This window comes from Thermobia domestica, chromosome 15 (genome assembly GCF_964235325.1).
Source record: "Thermobia domestica chromosome 15, izTheDome1.hap1.1, whole genome shotgun sequence".
NCBI lineage: Eukaryota > Metazoa > Arthropoda > Insecta > Zygentoma > Lepismatidae > Thermobia > Thermobia domestica.
In genome coordinates, this window is record NC_137468.1 from 91,486,369 (window position 1) to 91,509,627 (window position 23,259).

At 35.6% G+C, this 23,259-nt stretch overlaps 1 protein-coding gene across 2 annotated transcripts in view; it reads right to left on the reverse strand.

Annotated features, from left to right (window-relative positions):
- Positions 1–537: 537 nt before the first annotated feature.
- Positions 538–23,259, reverse strand: part of LOC145671879 (putative sodium-coupled neutral amino acid transporter 11) — a 67,189-nt gene continuing 44,467 nt past the window's right edge. For both annotated transcript variants that reach the window (XM_081741108.1, XM_081741107.1), the window contains exons 5-9: positions 18,848–19,091; positions 13,443–13,513; positions 12,907–13,068; positions 3,739–3,986; positions 538–1,209 (exon numbers count right to left, since the gene is read on the reverse strand). In XM_081741108.1, the coding sequence (XP_081597234.1) occupies positions 940–1,209; positions 3,739–3,986; positions 12,907–13,068; positions 13,443–13,513; positions 18,848–19,091 (995 nt within the window). In that variant the 3' untranslated portion in view covers positions 538–939. The remainder of the gene's footprint in view (positions 1,210–3,738; positions 3,987–12,906; positions 13,069–13,442; positions 13,514–18,847; positions 19,092–23,259) is intronic.

Consider the following 23,259-nt stretch of genomic DNA (forward strand, 5'->3'; position numbering starts at 1 on the left):
CTCCACGTCACAGAAACAGCCCACAATGAACGCTTGTAAGTTGTTACCCGAAGACAGGTACTGTATTGCTCATGCCTTTCCACAGTATGAGAGGATACAGACGTTATAGTAAAGTGTACAAGTAGTAAAATTTAATTACTATAGATCTAACAAGGAAGCTGCACCTACGATCACTTTCCTTTGTAATTAATTATGAATATTTACAAAGTTTTATCTCTGAATACGATAGAGGCGAAATAACATTTTCTACTGAGTCAGAATCATACTTGATCACCTATGCGCTAATACACATTCGATTGGTATAAGAAAAAATATTTCAAAATAAACTGGGAACTGAAGGTAATTTTTAATATACTGAATAACATTTAAAAAATAGGACTTATTCTATTATCTATACAACACTCTTAACACTAATTTACAATTCTTATAACTACCAAAAAACAATAGAAACAAGAAAATAAATACTATATATATATATATATATATATATATATATATATATATATATATATATATATATATATATATGCACATTTTTTGCATAAAATTAAACTATAGGATATTTCTCAAATAATACAAGTCAATACAAAAATAAAAACTTTTTTTTTCAGAAGGATGTTCGTTCTATCACAGAACATTAAATAGCAGAAACATTCCATCAAAATTATACATCTTTGGTATAATTTTTCATTTGCATAAATGCGAATACTTATCACTTCATATACATGTATATATATATATCACAAGGCATTGTGCATACACACACACACCATGTATTTACCTATCTATTATATATAAATAAACATCCATAAATGCAAATGTAGATCACAATTTCAAGGTCACATGAAAGATTATATATATTTTACACTGGGAAGATAAAGAATTTGTCATGTTTACAACGTAACTATATACTTTTCTGTTTAAAGAAGATCCCTTAGTTTAAATTCTGTAAAGAGATGAATTATAGTTAGTAATATTATACAAATTATCTGTGTCTAAACAGTAAGGCATTGGACGTCCATGGCTGCATTGACTCACCTGATCAAAGTTCAAAATTAACATAGTAATACCTATGACGGCTACTAATATACCAAAGATTACGGTTGCTAGGGCTGGCAACTTACGTCCAGAAACCCAAGATCCTTCTTCTAACTTACAGTAGCAAAGCGCTGGTAAGATATAAGCTAGAGGAACAGCGGCTAACACTCCCTACAACAAAAGAATAAAAATATTATTAACATTTCAAAGTATACAGAACAAGAATAGACAGTTTGAGTACAAAAACAGTTCCTGGTTTGGAAAGGGTATAATTAATACCAAAAGTACTATTCCGCTCAAACTTTGACGGAAATTACATAAACTCCTAAAGTTTTTGGTGATATTGATTGGATGGTGGATTGGATTGGATGGTGATTTGGTGGATGTGCGGGAAACATTGAGACGATAATCCAGCTCTCCAAATACATGTTATGAAACGTATCCGGTGTAACAAAGTTTATAGCTGGACTAATGCATTCCTGAAGATCTGGTTTACGTACCTCCATTAACCACAACCCTGAATAATCTTCATGGGCGCACCAGTACAGGTATAAACTCCATAGAACCCCGGTTACGTTTCAGAAGGTGCGGTTGAAGCTGGATTCTTATCTTGATGTTTTCTGCGTAACAGGTGATATTAGAGTTATACCCTTTTCGAAACCAGGGACTGTTTTTACGCTTACCCAGTATAAACTAAAAATATATACAACTAAAATATTTGCATTTAAAGTTATTCTATAAAATTAATAACTACTTTCATTCCATCATTGTCTGTTAACACTATGTTCCATTGTTTTTGTTGCACCGTACAAAAATAATCTGTTCGACAAAGGTATCTGTTCGACATGCTGCTCAGCTTCATCGCAAATAATGCCAGAGAGTAGCGCTATCTTTACCTAAAAAGTTACCTACTCAAAGCAACATACCGTAATCGTTTCTGTTGGGTAATTTATAGCACTGATGTAAAGGTCGGTGGAAAGCTTAGTATGTAGTAGGATATTTAGCTTCCTCTGCTACATTCATTTTCTCCCCTCAATTTGCTTTCATTTAATAGAAATCTAAATAGTGACCATCAAGACTTAATATTTGTTATTCTTCAAGTTATCGTTTCTTATCGCGATTTATACTGGTCAAAGGAGATGCCATGACTCTAATGATAGTTCTCATGCCTAAGTGCCGAGTTCATGTGGAAAATACGAGCTCGATTGTCGGTGGGAGCTTACATGATTAGTGTACCAATTAAACTGTACGCCCGTATCTTAAGTAGTTTCAGTACTGGAAAAGAACATTAAAATTGAAGTGAACGAAAGGTAGTTTGAAAACTAGCTTCATTTGTAGTATAACGTAAAATAATCAGACATTCTAGTAAATGAATTAATGGACCCCAGATTTTTAAAATTAGCTCCAATCTTATAAGAGAACATTTCGAATTGAATGGATCAAAATATTTATTCATTCAAGGTGATTCCAAATATAGATACGAGACAATTTTACGTTGAAAATGTTAATTGATAGAAGCAGAGTACCAAGACATTCGCCTAGTAGGACTAAAGGAAAATCTCAGCCAGGATAGCCGGCCGCGGAATTCGAACGTGGCATATCCTTATCATGAAACAAGATCACTAACAATCCATATACGCTGCTCGTAAATACAAGCACGACAAGTGCCCTGGAACAAATTTTAAGCAAATAAGCATAATGTTCCGTGGTCCGTAATATAAAATTTAGAAGCATAGATGAACTGAGGATATAGTCATATATATATATTGCAATATCCCACGTGGTATTGTGTACAAACAACACTTTACGCTTGTTTATAAACACCACCACATGGTTTTACGTCAAGATACTACGCACCACGTGGATCCACTACAACTAACAGACGACGGACTTCTGGCTCCTCCCACGAAGCAGACGACGACATCGGAGCAGCTGCGACATCACCGTCTGGGGACCTATAAATTCGGCAGCCGACAGTGGACCAGTACCAGTTCTCTGGTGTACCTCCTACTGTTTGCTTCGGAACTTTAGGAGTAACCTAACCCCAAGCCTCTAGTCTGCTTCGGGATTCACTTGGCTAAACCTGCTTCGGGGCTCTGTCGGGAATCCTATCCCCAATTGCTTAGCCTGCTTCGGGGCTTTGTAACCACTAACCTCCTCACTGCTTGCCACGGAGCTTTGGGGAAATCTTCGCCACTCTGCCTAGCCTGCTACGGGGCTTTGTGGAGATTCTGTCTGCGACCTCTCGGTCAAAGGACTATCTGTTTCTAACCTCACAAGTATAGAGAAAATATCTTTGTAATATTTCTGTAAAATAAGTTTTTTTAGTGAATTTTACAATAAAAGGCTGGTAGTGGGAGTCGATTCCGGACACTTTTTATTACCTCGCTCTACCTACATCCTATGTGGGACAGAGTTTTACAATATAATATCTATGTGTCTATACGAGGTCCATACAATTTCCTTAGTTAGCAATTAGCAATTTCATCTACTTAAATTTACGGCTACACAATCATTATTTAAGTTGAAACAAGAAATTATTATTTACCATGTTAACTAATGAACTTAAGCATTTATAAAACACTTTATTATTTACCATGTTAACTAATGAACTTAAGCATTTATAAAACACTATCTCAAAATGTAGTATTTTATTCATTCCAAATAGTCAAGAAAATACGATAAATCGCTTTTACTTACATTTAGTTCCAAAACAATTCCCAAGCAGTCTGTGGTCATCGATATAAGATAAGTCAAAATTATAATAAACAGTGTTACTCCAGTGTGGCGGTACCAAGTATCTTGCAAATGTAAAAGAACAGTGTTTTCCAAAACTTCTCGACAGACGAAACATTCGATTGGATATGTGAGCAGAATGGTAGTGCAAAACATGACTCTTCCAACATTCATTAGATCATCATTCCAACAATAGTTCTCCATTAAGTCTCCTGTAACATGACATTTGATAGCAAATTTAAGTCATTTAACTTAAAAGTCATTTAAGAGCAAACTTACTGTTACATGACATTTAACAGCATACTTTGTCAGTTGACTAAAAGAGTGATAAATAAATTTATATAAATAAATACTATGTTTAGATCTACAGGAGAAGTTTCCATTGAAAAAAGCCTTAGAAGATACTCATAATACTCGATTAAATTAATAGTTTATACTTTGCTTGAAATATCATGAAACTATTTCGCACTTCTGAAATACTTAAAATTTACTACAAACAGGTTAGACTAATAATATTAAAGCGTATGAGTAAGCTAATTAATTTAATTTTACTCATACGCTTTAATATTATTGCTCGGTTACATGTGCCGGGTATTCTCAATCTACACGAAGGTATGTTTTTGGCGTCCTCCTTAGCTTCATCTGTACCAAATTGTGGTAATCACATGTAGACCATTGCATTTATTTTTGGAAGAGTATGAAAATAATTTGTGAAATAATAATTATTTTTGAACATTAGTTGTAAAAGATGCTGACATTGTTGTGTGAAAAATTACATTTACATTATACATTTAAAGTTACATTTCATTTATCCCTTGATGTTTAATATTTATTTCTGACATCTACAGAAATGTGTTCTTTATATTAAGTACTTAATTTCACGTTTAAAATATTCAAATTCCAACGTATTTAAACTTATTTTGCAACAGATTTATTTAGAAAACTGAAGATTTGGAACAATTTTATAACATCAATTTCCTGAACGTAACCGGAGGTTACATATTATTTGATATGGCAAAGCAATTGGAATTCAATCTACGAAGATTAGTTAAAACATTGTGTATTATTCTTCATTTGTTTGCTATGATACATATATACCGTGTTCTAAATAATAGTATTAATATTTATTAAGGCTGTTGCTACCTCTTTGTCAAGTCGAGTTTTCCCATATCTAATAACATTGGAACTTTTTTCGAATTTTTCTCAGTAAGCAATGAACAAATCCCTACAAAAATTTGCATGGAGTCAGGTCAATAATAAAGGATTAATTATATGAGCTTATAATTTTACTAAAAGCCTCCAATTAAGTTATTCATTCCCCCTTTTTTTCATGTGAAGATTTGCAACAGTGCGATCTCTCCTTCTTCCTGATTGTGTTAGCAGCGTGCGAGAAATTCGGGCTAGCCATTTAAAACAGGTTTTAAAACTCTGTCCATAACGCATCTGCGGAATGAATGTTTCTAGCCCTGTCGCCTTTTTCGAGGACAGATTTATGGCACTCAGGAAGAGTGGGCGCTCTATTTTCTTTGCTGAACCTATTGCTTTTAGTATATTCGTCCAGTCTTATTGGAAGTTTTTGTGGTTACTTTCAAACCTAGCAAGGTGCCTCTTGCATCTCGTGTATTTCAAAGTCTTAGATTTAGTGATTGGTTATATAAATATAAATTAACAGACGGCTGTGATACCATATCAATCTCCTGTGTGAAATATTATTATTATTATTATTATTATTATTATTATTATTATTATTATTATTATTATTATTATTATTATTATTATTATTATTATTATTATTATTATAGGGAATCCGTAGAACAAGAGCCTGTAAGGAGCAGGGAATCTCGGTGCGGCTTTGACACTAGTAACCTAGTTAAAATGTGAGGTCACCACATCGGTTCTCCCTTGCCGGTAATGCTCGTTTCCCTGCCGCCTTTAGCGTGGGAGATCCTTATTCGATTCCCGGCGGGAGCTCATGTGGTTCGGAATCCACGTTAATCAGTAGTTTCGTTTCATATAGCCTCGCTGCTGAAAGGGACGTTAAAATCAATTCATTGTTTCCGTGCTGACACCAGCTGGGTTTTCACATTGAATACACTAGCGCTCTTTCACTTTTGTAACCTCACGGAAACAGGTAAACCAGTTAAGGTAGCATTTTGGACTAATAATTATAATATGTATCGCTTTAACAACTTTGAATACTATTATAGAATTTTTATGCTAAATAGTACGCATATGGTAAAAAAAAAAAATGATAAGAAAATTTAGAAATAAACCTTCTTTTGTTACACAAATTTGTTCTTAGCGTGAATGCTGTCGAATTCTATTCCTAGTGATGACAAATTTTTCAGTATTGATTCAGTATCGCGAATCAATTGGGAAATTGAGTAACTGACCACACATTACCCTTCTTACAGAGCGCATTTGTAGGAGAAAGTGAACTATAGTATCAGGGATTTTTTTATTACACAAGAAAGACATCTATACATAATGAAATAGGTACTTTTAATGTAGATACAAATATTTTCTATTATTATAACTTTTCGAAATATGAATATGGATTTATTTCTTGGTTACAGGATATAGTGTAACATGATAATAATAACCTTGAAACTTACGCATTCTACACATGGAATATTTATTTCCAAACAGTGGAAGTGAAATTTCATATAAGTATATCACTTGGAACTCGCCCCTGTGATCTTCGAACCACTCTATCCCACTCCCGGCCTTGTGGCATGGTGCATTATCTTGTCGAAAAATGCCACTACCGTTGGGAAACATGGTCGTCATGAAGGGGTGTACGTAGTCTGCAAACAGTGTGACGCCTGGGCCGTTGTGGTCCCTTGCTCGAGCTCCACTAGACACATGGATGCTCCCAGAAATTGGTTTCAAAACTGTTTCTGAGTGAATACTTTCTTCAAAATAATATTACAAATTATAGAAAGATTTTCGAGACATTAGAGTCGAGTCGAGATTTTTACGAGCAGTCTCGACTCGACTAGTGTCTCGAATCGGAAATTCGAGTCGAGAAATAAGTTTGTCTCGACTCGTCTCGAATTTTACAAAGTGTGTCTCGACTCGAATTCGATTCGAGATTCGAGACATGTCTCGACTCGTGCGCATCCCTAGCTAGTGCCGTTTATAGCTTGTTTCGAGTGTTATTTATGAATACAGTTAGGGTAAACTTTCTGCTTAAGTACAAGGAAGCCCGTTGGGGATGATTTGAACGTGGCAAGTATATAACATGCTATTACCCAGAAATCACATCTATGGTACATTCTTTTTTCAAAGTTTCATTTCTTCCGCGTATAACGCTACATGCAAATAAGATCTCTGGTTCAAGGAAAATTCGAAACACCATCTAAGTAGCAAAGTACGTAAAGCAGCGATCCCTACTGTGAAACATTTAAACTTTTGATAGATAACCAACAAGGAGCTATGCTGTTATTTTTTTTATTTCGTTTTGTAATATGAACTGGCCCTTATTTGTTATAAATTTCCTGAGTTTTCCAGACGGAATTGTCTTTCCATAAGAAAATAATAGGTTATCTAAAGCTCAATGAATCCATTTCAACTGGAATACAAAATTATTTGCAATGTCGTATAATATTGGTAACGTTATGTTCAAAAATCACTTACAGTTGACATAGAAACCAAGGAACACTACTAGCGTCTCTCGTATTTTTGGGAGAATTAGTTTTAATGAGCAGCTTTTCCCTCTTTCTACCTTTGATTTATTGACCTTTGAAAACAACAGTAATAGATGTTCTTCTCGTACAAGGTTTTTAAGAGATGAAGAAAATATTATACCGTGTGCCCAATATAAACGTAAATAGGAGCCCAAAGGTAAGGAACACCCGAAAATGAGACTGCTTCAATGCGGCCGAATTCCAAGATAGATAGATAATCAATTTACACGGTAGCATGTAATCCATGTCTTGATCAATGAGAAAATGAAACTTCTACAAAACTAAGGTCAAGTTGGGTAAATGGCCAATTTTAGGGTTACCATATTCTGAAATGTCAAAATGTGAGCATACTTCTACGTGTACTCCCCTCCTTACCTGGGTAATATGCGGAAAGCTTATACTAAACACAATAGTAAGAAGTAGAGTCCCGGTGTGACTAGATTTAGCCATGTTCAAGACAACGAAACAATTTGGTCAGAAAATGTATGTGGATGGAAATTTTAACTCTCAAAATGCTGACATGTCTGTAAAAATGCTAATGTATGGTAACCTTACCCAACGTACTTAGAAATGTGGGCAAATTAACAGTTTTATTTCTGTAATATGAAATCTGTGGTAGTTTCCATTAAGTTTCTTGGAGTTTAATTAGTATAAAAGTGCGGATTTTTTTTTTTTTTAAATAGTATACGAAGTTGTGACTATAACTGCAAAGGCAGTTATGTATACTTATGCAGTAATTTATATTATGCATTTAAAATTTGTTTCAGGTGGAAAGAAAAGACAAAGAACAGTTACCGGATACAGATATAGTGATTATACATAAAAATCTGCTCCTAGAAACGCTTTAGTAAATAACGTTGTTCAATATAGATTTTCTAATGGAGTTATGAATAACCATTTTTGGACAATTTTAGAGTGCTAAACACGAAAATAGCACTGAAAAAGCGAGATTAGTTTTTGTTTTGAATCGTTGCGGAGAAAAGGGTGAATCTAAAAATTACACTATTCTCCAAACTTTAGTAGGTATTGTGTAACGGAGACATAAGCAGACATTATTGGATAAGGGTGCTGAAGACGAAAATGGCAAAGGGGTATCTTGTTTTGATGTTACAGAGAAAAGGGAGAAAATGGAAATAATGGAAGGTTTATGTATTTTTCCGACTTTCATGTGGGAACTTCACAAATTCTGCACATTTTTCAAAGCCACGCATATTATGGCCTTTGTATTATTTTTGTGTGTTTTGTATGACTTTATTCAAAAAAGTTATAATAATAATAATAAAGTGATATTCGCTTTCGTATACACTAAAGGTATCTTTATTAAATAGAGACAGTTCGCTTCTAATTGCTTACAACTGTCTATCCATGAACGGGAGAAAAGCTAATGTAAAAGAAGAATGGATTTGTTCTCATTGTTTTTATTTCTTTTTTTCTGCTTTCAGCAAAGAAAACGTACTCCAACAACTCCTCACTGAAATGCCATAAATATGTCATTCTTGAAAAGGGTCCCCTCGCAGCTGTGGACAATGTTAAACCTCAAAGTAACCCTCCGCAACCCGCTAGAAGAGAGAACCGAGTGTCGTCAATGCGTTGTTGCGAATCTTCACATGATAAAAAGGGGGAATGAATAACTTAATTGGAGGCTTTTAGTAAAATTATAAGCTCATATAATTAATCCTTTATTATTGACCTGACTCCATGCAAATTTTTGTAGGTATTTGTTCATTGCTTACTGAGAAAAATTCGAAAAAAGTTCCAATGTTATTAGATAGGGGAAAATTCGACTTGACAAAGAGGTAGCAACAGCTTTAATGTAGCTTTATTTATGTTAGGCTATACATCCTCCGAACATATATATAATAATATGTGCGCTACAGAGTTTATAGGCCTGGCATGTCTTCAATATTTTTGTCCATCTATTGACTTATCCTTCTGTAAAAACATTACTAAAAACGTGCCATATTAAATATCTTTTGATTTTCTTGTCACATTTAAAATATTTAATTTCGATTATGTTGTAATTATTTTCGAATGAATTAACTAGCTTTATATAAAATAATCAAATCAGAAATATTTCACATACTATTTGGCATCCTACAGGGTGGTCCGTAAGTGGGCGTACCCCCCTTTAGATTCAATAGTATAGTGTTAGTTATGGTAGAATGTCTGTACACAGTTACCTTGAAGTCTTAAGAGTCATAAACATCAGTATGATCACCATCCATGTCAAAACCAGCTGAATTCTACGCCAAGTTCTCGCAGATGTTTTGTGGAAATACTCCGGAGTCACGAGGATGAAGAAGTGTTCCACAGCTGCTCCTAATTCCCGCGTTGTGTGATATCGAATGTTTCTTACTTGTTGCTTTATGAAACCCCAGAGAGCATTGTCTGGTGTCAGATCGGGACTTGGAGGCCAGGCAAAGGAAGCTGGTGAAGATTCACAACCTTCCAATCCAGCGGCCAGGAAACATCTGATTCAGGTAATTGCGCACGTGAATCGCAAAGTGCGCTGGTGCTCTATCCTACTGTATCACAACAATGTCTTTGATACCATTCTCTTCCAGTTAAGGCACCAACCATTCATTAAGCATCTCCAAGTAAGAATGTCCATTAACATTGTCTTCGAAGAAGTAAGGCCCAAAAATGTGTGTTGCACTCATTCCAGCCCACACCATTACGTGTGGTGAGTTTCTCTCCATCTCTTTGTAAAACCGAGGGTTTTCCTTACACCACATTACAACGTTCCGATAATGCATACTCCGGTAGACAGCACACATGTCTGTGAAAAGGACTGCACCTCGGGATCGTTTGGAAGGGAACGCCTTAAGGAGAGTTCTGCATGCCTCTTTCCGTGCATCCATGTCGGCGTCACTCAGTTCATTCACATGCATTGGACGATAAACCTTCAATTTTAGATTTTTTTGTGCCTCATCATGGTGGTTCGAGGAATATCAAGCTCTGAAGACCTTTTACGTGTTCATTTTGAAGGCGACTGCTGCACTGATGCTTCCACTTCACGGCACGTTTCCCCCGTTTTATCGGTCGACTGCCTGGGGTAAGGACTTTCACACTGCCGGTAGCAAATGCACGTTTTCCCCAACCGCAACACTGTTGCTTTTCTTGGTGGATTAATACCAAAGCAGTCTGTAAATTTCGCTGTAACACTTTCCATGGTGTCACCTATGTAACGCCTTTCGTGAAGCCAAACCGCAACAACTAATCTTTGATCACACATTGTTGATTACTTTAACTTCACTGCAAATAACTGTTACCAAGCAGAAAACAACAGAAAACATGGATAGCAATGTTACCAAACAAATGTGGGTAAAACCTAAAACCGTCAGAAAACACCACTTAGGGGTACGCCCACTTCCTGACCACTTCCACCGTATGTATTTATCAACTGACTTGTATATTTCATCACGTGACTAGTGAAAAGCCTGTTCTGTTTATAAGTTCTTGTAAACCTTTTGAGAAACAGAAATTACAAGAACTTGTGAAATGAAGAATGTGGGAGGAAACGGGAGAACCCCGAGAAAACCCACGCACACGGTGCTTGTCTACCACAAGGTTCACTTGGCGGGAGCAGGGTTTGAACCCGGGACCCCATGCACCAGAGGTGAACGCTCTACCAATGAGCCACCGCGGCCCCGACATCAATCTGGGTAAGACAATAAGCCTATTACAATGAGCAACTTTATTTACATTTTAAAAAAAAAATCAACAATTACAATAGCTACATAAAAAAAGGTATCTGCACCGGTGTTTCAAAAGAATATATTGCATCTCTCTTCCAGTATACTTCAGATAATAGGACTTGCTAATACTGAAAAATTTGAAGGCACAACTGAAACATAAATAGCGACATTTTTATAACTCGTGTTAGCATCTACAAGTAACTTATAGATTGCAGAATATTTGATATTGTTGTATTTTAACATAAATTAGTGAATTAACAAATTAGGAACACAATAACGTCAATACAATAATTATAAATTAAAATATACTCTTTGTGCACAATATTTTATCATACTTGGTCAAGTTTCTTTCCGAGTTTTTTGAAGATTGCTGGTTTCAAAGTAAAAATGAAAATGAAATCTTTCAGTTCAAAGTCCCATTACGCCTTTTAGGGTAAGGGAGACATATGATTAAAGCAAGTGAATGATGAAGAATTGGTGGTCTGAGAATATGGGAGAAAACTGGAGTACCTCAAGAAAACTCACGGCAACGATGTTGTCCAGCACAGACAAACTTCCTTGGCCAGAGATAGAACCAGGGACCCCACGCACCAGATGTAAGTGCTCTACCACGACTCACCGTGTCCCCCTGTTTTCAAAGTAAATGAGGAAAACTGTTTTTTTACATTTTCGACCAATCCAGAATACAAAAGGAACACTCATCCATTTTCGTCCCACAGATTCTTTCTGCTTGCTATTAAAGCCGACTGCTTAATATCCTTCAACTACTTTCTAATGTTATTATCCCTATATTGTTTTTTTTTTTTCCTTCTCTTATACATGAACTGTACTACTTGATGCAAGTTTTTATTTAATTTAATTAATTTTCCAACGAAGATTGTAAGCCTCACGAAACAGATTCCAAATGTTCGACTTTATAGTGTAATGGCACAAGTAAAATGCAAATATTGAGTCCCTAAAATGATTCTTTGAAGATCTTAAAAGAAAGCCAATTATTTTCTTTTATATGTTGTAAAATGCAGAAAATTATGAAGATTTTAATTTTCAACAAAGACTTGATGTTGGGACTAATGGAATCAAATTCATAGATTGATCTCTGTAAAGAATGAGCGTATATCATCATGTCTATATCTGGAAAAACTTTGTTTTAATTACATTTTTAACTTTTAGCCAAGAACAGCGAAAGGGAATATTACATACCTAATATGTTGGTTTGACCGTAGATCTTGACCTCGAGCTGTTTTTTTTTCTTTCTTTTTTTCTTTTTTTTTCTTTTTTTTTTCTCCTCCTCCACTTCAAGAGAAGATTCTGATATTTTAGTAATGACAAATTCATGTATTCCAACGCCAGATCTAATGATACAGAAGTGTTCATATCTAACTTTTGAATAATTAGCACTGAACGCGGAAATAATTTTATCCCTAACCAGGATATTACTGTAAACTAGATGAGAACATAGGAGCTGTACAGTTATTTTACTATCTCTTTTGACAGCACATATCCTGAAAACAAAATTTATGCGTGAAAGTGTAGATCGGATGATGAACGTAGTTCTTTATGTACTAGTTTAAATGTTTTCCTGGGTAGAAATGAAAACAAATTCAGAAGTTTAATTTAAAGTGTAATGAAATTATACTGCGAATTACAGTAATATCCTCTTCCATCAAGAACAACTTTTCCCTATATTTTCCAATGTTGTACTTTTAGAGTTATTTCCAGTTCATCTAAAAATAAAATCGTTTTACCTTGCGAATATCCTGTGAATGTGCTGTATCCAGCTACACCGAACAGCAAAGCTACTACTAAGGAAGTAAGCACTGAAGCATGTGTGACTGTGTTCCAACGCTGTTGATTTGGGTGCTCAATAGATCCATAGATCAAAAATGTGTTATGGTGACACATAAATGCTGCAAATAAATAACATACTGTATGTAAAACTATAATTTTAAAAAAATTAAATGCAGGTATTTAAAATATTAGCTGAGCACTTAACATTTAAGAGAGCATAAAATATAGTACTATTCCTAAATTGTAGTTTTGTTTTTAATTAGTACAGAGCCCAGATCTGTACAGATCTAACAGAGAGAGAGAAAGAGAGAAACTTAAAATCTTGAACGAAAGAACATTTTTATGTCAGCTATTAGCTACTGACCAACATTTCAAAACTTGTTAACCCACTAACCCCTAAATGATCCAAGGTCACTAAGATCTGAAAACGATATTTACTGTCTACTTCATATCTTAATAACAGAGGGACTTTAATTCCTTGAATGAAACTTACCAAAAGCCATTATACCCATCGCTGGGAGAACTTCTGTGTTCGCAAAACTCCATGCATCATCTGACTGCGGCCTTGAAAGAAAACAACAGTAACATGTGTTAAATTAAGTTTTCAAAGCAATGTTACGCAGTATATTCATAAAGATCAGCAATCAAAGGATCATTATAGCCTATACAACGTATTATACATATACACACCTACACTAGTCTAATGAAACATCATTTCTTAGTTCGATTGTAAACAGATATTCACGTTTGTATTTTCATTTATTTAAGAAAAAAGTTTAGTTTGTTTTTGTACATATGTAAATTACATATATTCAATTACATAAAATAAAACTTGATCTATTATTGCAAAAATTAGGAATACTGAGATAAACTGGCAGAATAACTTCACTGCAAGTATTAACAAATGTGACTTTACAACACACATGCCTCGTTTATGATTTTAAAAATGATCTACAGAAAAACAAAATTACAAATAAGCGTACATAGAAGCAACGATTGCGTTTAAAAAAAAAAATGCGATTTTTTCTTCACGTCTTGTGAACATAAATTACTTGCTCTTCCCGCCAGTTTAGCGGCTAGTTTGTGCGCCTTTGGTGTACGAGGTACCGGGTTCAATTCTTGGTGAAAGCCTTAAAGATCGAACGCATTACGATGGTTCGAATTCCAACTTAAACTCTAGGTCCATGTTTCATACAGCCTCGGTGTTGAAAAGGGACGCCATACTTCAACAAACAATATTAACTCTCACAATCTCGTTTCACCTTGTTTCTCATTACTGTTCTACTGAACCCTTTGCATTTCCTTTATAAATTCGATTCATCTGGGTTTAATTACAGATGGAAGTCTATATAATTCGATACCATGTTTAACTACAAATAAACAAATGTTTTTGCCTCAGGCACTTACACGTACAATAAATCTGATATTGACCAAAAAAAAAAAATTATACCCAATATATATATTTTGCCAACATACTATATATATACGAAATAAAAAGAAATCTGTCTAGGCTTAATATAATATAAATCACCAGCACTGAACCTTATTTACAGAACGTAAAACAATGCAGAAAAATAAAATATCGTGCACAAATTATAAATTTCCACGACAAGCATTTCTTGCAATAAGAAGACATCTCGTGAATCTACTAATAGAAGTTGTCGAATGCAGAAGGGTGTTGATATTGGAAGCACGCTCAAAAACATTCTCTTCGTTTCTCACCTTCCTTGAGCTACTTGAATAAATCATACCCAGTATTTCTGAACTTCATGCTATATTCAAAAGGACCTATATAATGCAGTATTGAAAAACCTTGCTTCTAGGAACAACTTTGTTCTCTTCTTGATGCCATGAGATTTGGCTTGCAAACTATTCAAAAAACTTACATTTAAGACTATTTGTGCAGTACAAACTTATGTCGACAAAAATATTTACCTAAAGTCACAAAAGTAATCTAACTCTCAGTCCCAATTTTGTAGAAAATCTGGATACTCATATGTAATGAGCATCTCGAAGCGAAATTTGATGGTTTGCAACGTCTGATATATATATATTTTATATAAGATCGCAGGATGTCGGATTGCGGTATGACGAGTTGGATATCGCCAAACGCCGCTGAATGGTGTTAGTGTATCGGAAAGTGATAGATATATATATGCCTGTATGTTAGCAAGGACTCGGTTGATTGTATAAAACAATACAAACATAAATCAAATACACTTACTTTTTTCCGTTACGAGTTTAAACTTAGTCACACAGGAGAGACGGCCAAGAACATCAATAGAGTATTTAGACCTGACACAGGGACTGAACGAATCATACAGTGATAGTTTAAAAAAAAAAACGATCCTGCAATATACCCTTTGAAAGCGAACTGCGTTGATATTTATCAGCAGTTATCGAAAAGCACTGCGAACCCTACGGGGCTCAACCTCATCCTAAATTTTTCTCCCCTGCCATAGTGCAACCAAGGTGAAATAATCACGAGTTTTCATGTACATTTTAGAATTAAACATTTTGTTTCCAAAGAAGACAAAATAATTCAGCACTTCATGGCAGGGATGAAAACTCCTTTTGTTGGATTGAGAATTTCAACAGTTATATTATTAAAGTTTGACTATTATGTACTGATGGAAACCCATTGCTGACTGATGCTGGGAATCCATATGCATCTTAATTAGGATTGGCCCTTTCAGAATATGCATCACATTCCGCCATTCTGGATTCAAAGGAGCGAAGTGTTACTTGTAACATCACCAGACTTAGTGCAAATACTACTTTACAATAGTACGCTTCTTCTCAAGGTGACGAACACAAGCCTTCGCTCTCCAACCTAATTTTCACTGTAGGGCGCGGCAAAGATGCGGAAGTGGAATTGCAGACCAGACTGATTGATAGGCTTTCCAAAGGATCGGTGGTGTGGTGGGACGTCTTCGTGCGAGTTTCCACTTCAGCAAGCCAAAGAAGTCCACTGAAGATGCACTTGGGAACTTCAAAGGGATAAATTAGGAAGTGATAACAGACACCAGTCTAACTCTTTATTCGGTGAAAAGTACGCCACTTGACTTCGAGTGATGTGACTGAATGGGGGGTTTGAGGATTTTACAAGAGTGCCATAACCTCCGTCTGGAAGTGGGCTGCAATTATCTGGCCTTAAAATGAACACGATAAGATTGGCAACTACCCGCAGGTAAAAAAAACTACGCACCACCATCTGAAAAGTTCTCACGACATGTGCTGACAAACTCGAAATAGTGGCCCTTCGCATCAGTTGAGGAATAAAAAAATGACCCTAAGCTTATTGGTATAATCGAAGTAAATCCAAACTTCATCAAGAGTGACATCTCATTGCTATCTTTCACATGCAATATACTGTACGTGTGATTATCGTGCATTTGTGAATCTCTCTAGAACATACATGGGTGCTAACTTGTGACGTTTCTTCAGGCCTAAATTCAAAGTGCTTATTAACTAGCTGTACTCTGCGACAAATTACATCTCGCGGCAAGATGGCATTGGGTGGGTGGGGAATTAGTTTCCATGAGGACAGTTATAGTCCTCAAAAGTGGTTTACAGTGCCTACCGTCATGTACATTTCATGCCTTTGTCTTAGTATCTGGTGCCGGTGATTTTACAGCATTAGATAACCCTTTCCAATGTACGCCTGGTGATATTATCTCTTCTAATAGCACATACTTTGACAGTCAATGCTGCACTTTACGTTACATAGGAAAATGCACATACTCTCTTTTCCCAAAATGGCATTACTTGCACTCATGATAACCACTTCCACAAGCACTACCCTTACCTCACTACGTTACAAAAACGTTACACTTCCCTGCGGGAGTTCATGTGGTTTGGATTCCACGTTAACCAGTAGGTCCCGTCTCATATAGCCTCGCTGCTGGAAGGGAGGTTAAACTCAAAATCAACTAAAGAAATGTTACTTATACATTGTACCCGTGAACAACTGAAATTTATGGTCTCTAAAGCGAATCAACCCTTCGTAGGATAGTAAATAAGAGTAATCCCAACATAGTGCCCATTGAACGTCTCAAATATCGACAGGGCGTTCAAAAAACTTGCATAAGACCATATCTTCATAGCACGAACAGCTCCAAGCTGCCACATAAGCAACTATTCGAGCAAGTATACGGTCGGGCTGAATGTCTGTCTGGGGATATTGGATGGTACGCTTGCTATAGATTTGGACAGACCTGGGCAATAGTCGTTAATGAGGTCCAGCCGGCAGTCAGGCGCCGTCACACTATCCCATATACGCACTGCAGGTATAATGACGCGCATTATCCTGGTGGAAGATAGGGCTTCACTAAGTGTTTAGGTAAGGTCGCTCGGCAAGATTAGAAACGTCATGAATATACGACGCACGAATCATATTGCTCTGCCTGGAAACCAGGTAGGAGTTTGTGTATCAGGGAAGTGTAACCCATTGCCTCTATGCCAAAATGCTGTGAGAGTCCATATGGCGCTGCAATTTGAAATTTCCCGCTCACCTGCGTGTCCAGGAACATGCATACAACAGTTACGGTGTTCGAAACAGAAATGACTCATCGTCACATACCAGTACTCTCCGTTTGTCTCACCACTTTAGTCTTTCCCGACACCACCCAAGATATTCTGGGCGATCAACACGTGTCAGAGGCGATCGTACGAGAGATACGAAAGAAAATATATCTATCCCCAATAACCAATTGCCTGGAGTTCGTACGCTCACATGGCAGGTAGGAGAGCGGTCGCCAGTCAGTTACGGCGGTGAAAATGACCCTTCTGTCGGAGATCCATCGTGCGTCGCAAGGGTATTAGGGAACTTTTCCTGTAGGAACTTTCCGCCTCCCACCGTGTACACTATCGATGAACCACGGACGAAGGCGGTAATTGTGTTACCCCACTACAGCTACTTAATTGCATAATATAAGTTCACTAACGATATCTTAACATTACAAACACAATCTGTGGTCCACACACAACTATACTCGTCGTGAAGCCCTACGACCTTCGAACTACAGTTTGTCCTCTGCGATAGCTAGTGTGTTGAGACCTCTGCTGGTAGTCACTCATTCTGCTGCGCAAATCGTTTGAATCGACTGATGTGGACAAGTTGTTCTTAAATGAATGAAAAGATAAATAAATCAGTATACATATGAGTTATGCAGCAACTCAATCGAAAAATCTAGTCTTTGCTTCCATACTGAGTTCCACAATACCCATTTACAAAAACACAATCTTCCGAATAATTTCTATGCACATACAGTCTTATTGACTGATTTGGAGGCTGGTATCCGCTGTTTTTTTTTTTTTTTTTTTTTAAACACTTTTTCTTCTCTTGGGTACACTTTTAAATTAGTAGAAGAACAAATACCCAATACAGATTCCTTCGTAGGAGAGCAAATACCCAACACAGACTCGTATTTATTGAATTAACTTTCCCCTTTCACAATTTTAAACGGAGTATTGCAAGGGATAAACTTAAAGCTAAGATCAGTTGTCATTCTATTGGCAGTTGATTTCAATGACAGTACTATCATTTATATCGAATGTTGGCCTAGTTAGAACTAGAACCCATTTAACACCCTTCGATGCAAGCACACACAGCGACCTAGCCAGGCGTCATGCAGTTTCTTATTAGAAATAAAGAGAAGCTTGTCGAAATTTGTCCATACCGAAGTTTGACGTTAGAATCTCTCATCAGTCCAACATGCATATTTCCTTCCTCTTGACATTTTCGGTTTCGTGCTTCAGAAATGGCGTTGATCAATAAACCAATGCAAAGCGTAAGCAGGAGTACAATCAATCTACCTTTACATGCAGTTAGGAAGCCAAGCTTATAGAAGTCACACTGCATGCAGTAAATAAATGTAAAAAACGAAAGTTACTTACACAACGGTCCTCATGGGACCAATCCGAATGAAGATGAAAACAAGAATGAAACAGACGAAAATGAGAGAAGTAAAGGAAACTTTTGCAAGGCGGGCAATATTTCGATAAAGAGAAAGAGGAATAGTTAAGAAGAGAGTAGCTAGACCAACAACAACTTCTCTATGAGCAAGGAAACTTTGACCAAGCAACCGGATCAACACTTTTGTCACAGTATCTCCAACGATTATGTTGTAGCTAACCATAGCTGCAAGAAAGAGCGTGAAATTGAAATCACATTAAATAGTAATAAACTTTACATCTATAACATTTTGTATCAAGAATAGAAGTGCTTGAATGTTATTTGCTTATGCTACAACTGAAGCGTCTTTCATAAAACAAGTATAGCAGTGATGTGAAACTTTACTTCTACATAATTAGCGTTTGAAAAAAAAAAAAAAAAAAAATTCAAAAATCGCAATGTACTAATTAATAAAGGTTACTAACAAGGGAACATTCCAATTTTGTGAATTCAATTGCTGAAAATGACTGCTAGCACTGGATTCAGCACCAAAAGAAACAGAAAATTCGAGTATTTAGTGGCAGACTGTATACAGGGTGGGAGATAAGTGAGGTCAAAGTGCTGCCCTCATGTCTAGAAATGCCATGTTAATTTTGAAACTAGTAGAGGCATTGAGATCAAATGTTGGATATGAGGAATGCACGTAGAGATCCACTGAATAGGTGTAATGTGAACCATGGAAAGCCGCCATGTTGGAACTAGCGCAAGAAGAATATCCGGGAAAGGGGTCATGTGACAAATGGCTCTTGTCGCACACCGTCTATTGAAATTGTGACCAATACAGTTTGAGACCTCTGTAACAGGAAGTGTTCCATGTTATGGCAATGTAGCAATACTGTCGTAAAGGTGATGTGAATAAGGAACAATCACAAAACGTCCCGATCCACCCAATATTCGTTCACATGCTGGCAAAAGTGCAAATATGACCAAAGTCAACCTGAAAGAGTTCATGACTGACGTTTTCTGGCCTGCTGTACAGTAGATAAAACTGTTGCTTCTTGTTGATTCATGGAGAACCAATAAAGATGAAGAGTTGGTGCAGAAACCGGATAATGTTGAACTTACCAGACTCCTAATCCCTGATGGTTGTAAGTCATTCACACAACCGTTGTATGTGTTCTTTCGTCCGTACAAGAAGTTCGTAAAATATATAACAGACACCGTTTTTCTGTCATTTGACTTCAAAATATGACAACCGGACAACTTCATTAACTTGCAATCACTCACCATTTTCAGTCTACAGCACCAAGGTTCTAAGTTATGATTAGATACTCTTTCTACAAAACTGAATTTTTGCGAACAGCACCTGGCACATTCATGACACCTGCCGACTACTGCTTCAATTTCAATACCAACAACAGCTGTGACGAGCCCGATTGTCCATCTTTCTTTTTTTCAAATGGGTCCACTGTTGTCTTAATTTTTGTATCAACCACAAAATCATTCTTAAGATCCATAACAGTTGCAATCAAACAGAGGTCTCAAACCGTATTGGCTACTATTGATATCAATAGACGGTGTGCGTCAAGAGTCAATGTTACATGGCCCCTTTCCCGGATATTCTTCTTGCGCTAGTTCCAATATGGCGGCTTTTCAGATGTCCCCAATGATTCATATTACGCCTATTAAATGGAGCTCTACATGCATTTCTCATATCCAACATTTGATCTCAATCCTTCAACTCATTTCAAAATTAACATGGCATTTCTAGACATTTTCTATGTTCTATCTTCACACTTTGCCCTCACTTATCTCCCACCCTGTATACGGTCTGCCACTAAACACTCTCTTTTTCTCTGTTTCTTTTGATGCTGAATCCAGTTGTAGCAATCAGTTTCAGCAATTGAATTCACCAAATTGGAATGTTCCCTTGTGAGCTGCATAAATGACAGGACGAGGATAAAACCTCACGCGAAGTTTAAGAAATGGAGAAAACTAACTTTATTTGCAAACTTAACAACTGACGTACGAGGAACATACCACTTATTGAGGCGAAATTGACAATGAAATATATTCTCATTAAACTGTTCATTATGACACTAACAGGACGCGAATATACAGTACGGTTAATGAAATTTAGCCAAAAATTTTCATTAACTCTTAAATATTAATTCCTGGTTAACTAAAATATTGTTCAAAGATAAAATTTACATCAATCGATAGGTCACATCAAGCTGAACAAAATAATATGTTTGAGAGGAAATTATCATGCGTAGTTAAAAAAAAGCCGAAAAAAAATTTTGTAGTGCTAAAAATTATAGTTTTCAATAATAATTTACGGTTTCTATTTTCCTGGAGGAAATTGCTATTTATTTATGTACTTTATATGTAGCAAAATATACTATCATGTAGCAGATTGTATTTGTCGTATGCTTTTTTTCTAACGGTGACACATCTACTCCTTTATCCCAAAGCAGAATGGTTTTCAAGAACATACGTAAAACACGACAAACATACGTTTATACGATCACATGTCTGGGAAGATTCTATAAAATAAGAAAAATTATTTTATGTAACGTAAATCAAGTGTTCCGATATCAAAATTATTGTTAGTTTCGGCAAATCACGCACTGATTTTATACAATAACCCTCATGATGCAGATTTTTAGTTTAATAAGTATTCTGCTTACAGCACTTAACATTCATATATTGTTTTAACTGAGACCCGTTTTAAAATTAACAGAAAAAGAAAAATGTTACTTGAATTTCCACAGATATTTCTTAAAAGCCATAAAAAGCATCGGCACCAAAATATTTCTTTAAAATCGTTTCACTTTTCGTGGATTAGCAGGAACTGATCCTCTCAAACTTTACGTTGCAGGCATTGAAAACTATTATCAACTGTTTACTTTGATGCTTGATGATTTCCATCCCGTTAAGCTAACGTCTCTCTCTCAATATATAAAGTAAGCAAGAGGCTTATAATAACGCGTCACAAAAGAAATTAACTTCTTTGTCAAGAGTTTGTACTTCGCACATTTTAAAATAAAATCAAAAGATCATGCCAAGATGTGATCTTCATATATTGCGTTTAAAAAACTTGCGTAGAAAGTCTTAAATAGTGGTATACAGGTGTTCGTTCGTTTATGTCCTAAAGCAATCCAATGATTTGCTGTAAGCCACACAATCATCCTAATGACTGTATTTGTGTAATATTTGAATTAAATACGAAAAATAATCTAGCAAAAGCAATTTCTACCACATGATTCCAATTTCGAAACTTCCGACCAAAATAATAAGACTTTATCCACCGCAAATCCTGAAGATTTGTCGTCAGAATCCGATTATGGAAATTTACAATCTTTCAAAATTATGTATTAGTCTCAACCAAAATAACACTTTTAAGTCTCTAAAGAATGAGAGAAGTCCACAATTTTGTGCGTAGACGAAGTGTTACTCTTCACAATTTGTACGAAAGCTTAGAAACAAATCACTGTAGGTGTTACATAACGTTACGTATTAAATTTTGTCGATGTTTACTACTAATATCTGGTGGGAGAAGTATGAAAAACTTTAAATTTACGCGAAATGAAGTATAATTAATAGCATATTTATAGTTAAGAAAAAAAAAATCATTTTTGAGTTATATATGCAAATTTCTTCCTGCTTTTTAATACAGTCATATAGTCAAAATATTTGAGGATTTCGACATGTTAATGAAGTATGACACAAAGATTAGAACTGCACTGTTTTTTCTCCTCATATATCTTATTGACACATTTTAGCATAAAAATATTTCTTCACGTTTTACACAAATCTGTATTGGTAAGATAGAAATAGCTACTTAGAATGGACACATCCCCTCCTACATTAATAAAATAAAACTAATTATAAAACTGCAAGTATTTATTAGTACTATACTGAAAGATTTTTAAAAAATGTAATCCACATAGAGCATTTTTGAAGATATGCAATGTATGGCATTAATTCTGTGTGTTTCTCAGAAAATGAAACGACACTTTAGTAGAAGTCATATGCAACAACACGCAAATAGTAGTTATTCCTGCTAAGAATTACACATACAACTAATGCAACGTTAGTAAATGTTAATGGGCTTTGTTAATGTTAGTACAGAGTAACAAACTAAGAAACAACACAGAAAATATACAAAAATCACAAAGGTTTACAAGTTACTAACAACTAGAGAAGCCTATATTATGTTTTATTATTATCATTTATCTTTTAACAAATTATGCTTTGTTTAAATTTGTTTTTTAACAAATAATAGATCGCAAACCAATATGAAATAATAATTTTTCTAAATATCCTATTTTTAGACTATTTGTTAATCATATATGTAAATTTCTTTCAAATGAATGGGCTGGAATCAAATACTTTTTATCAATGTTATAAA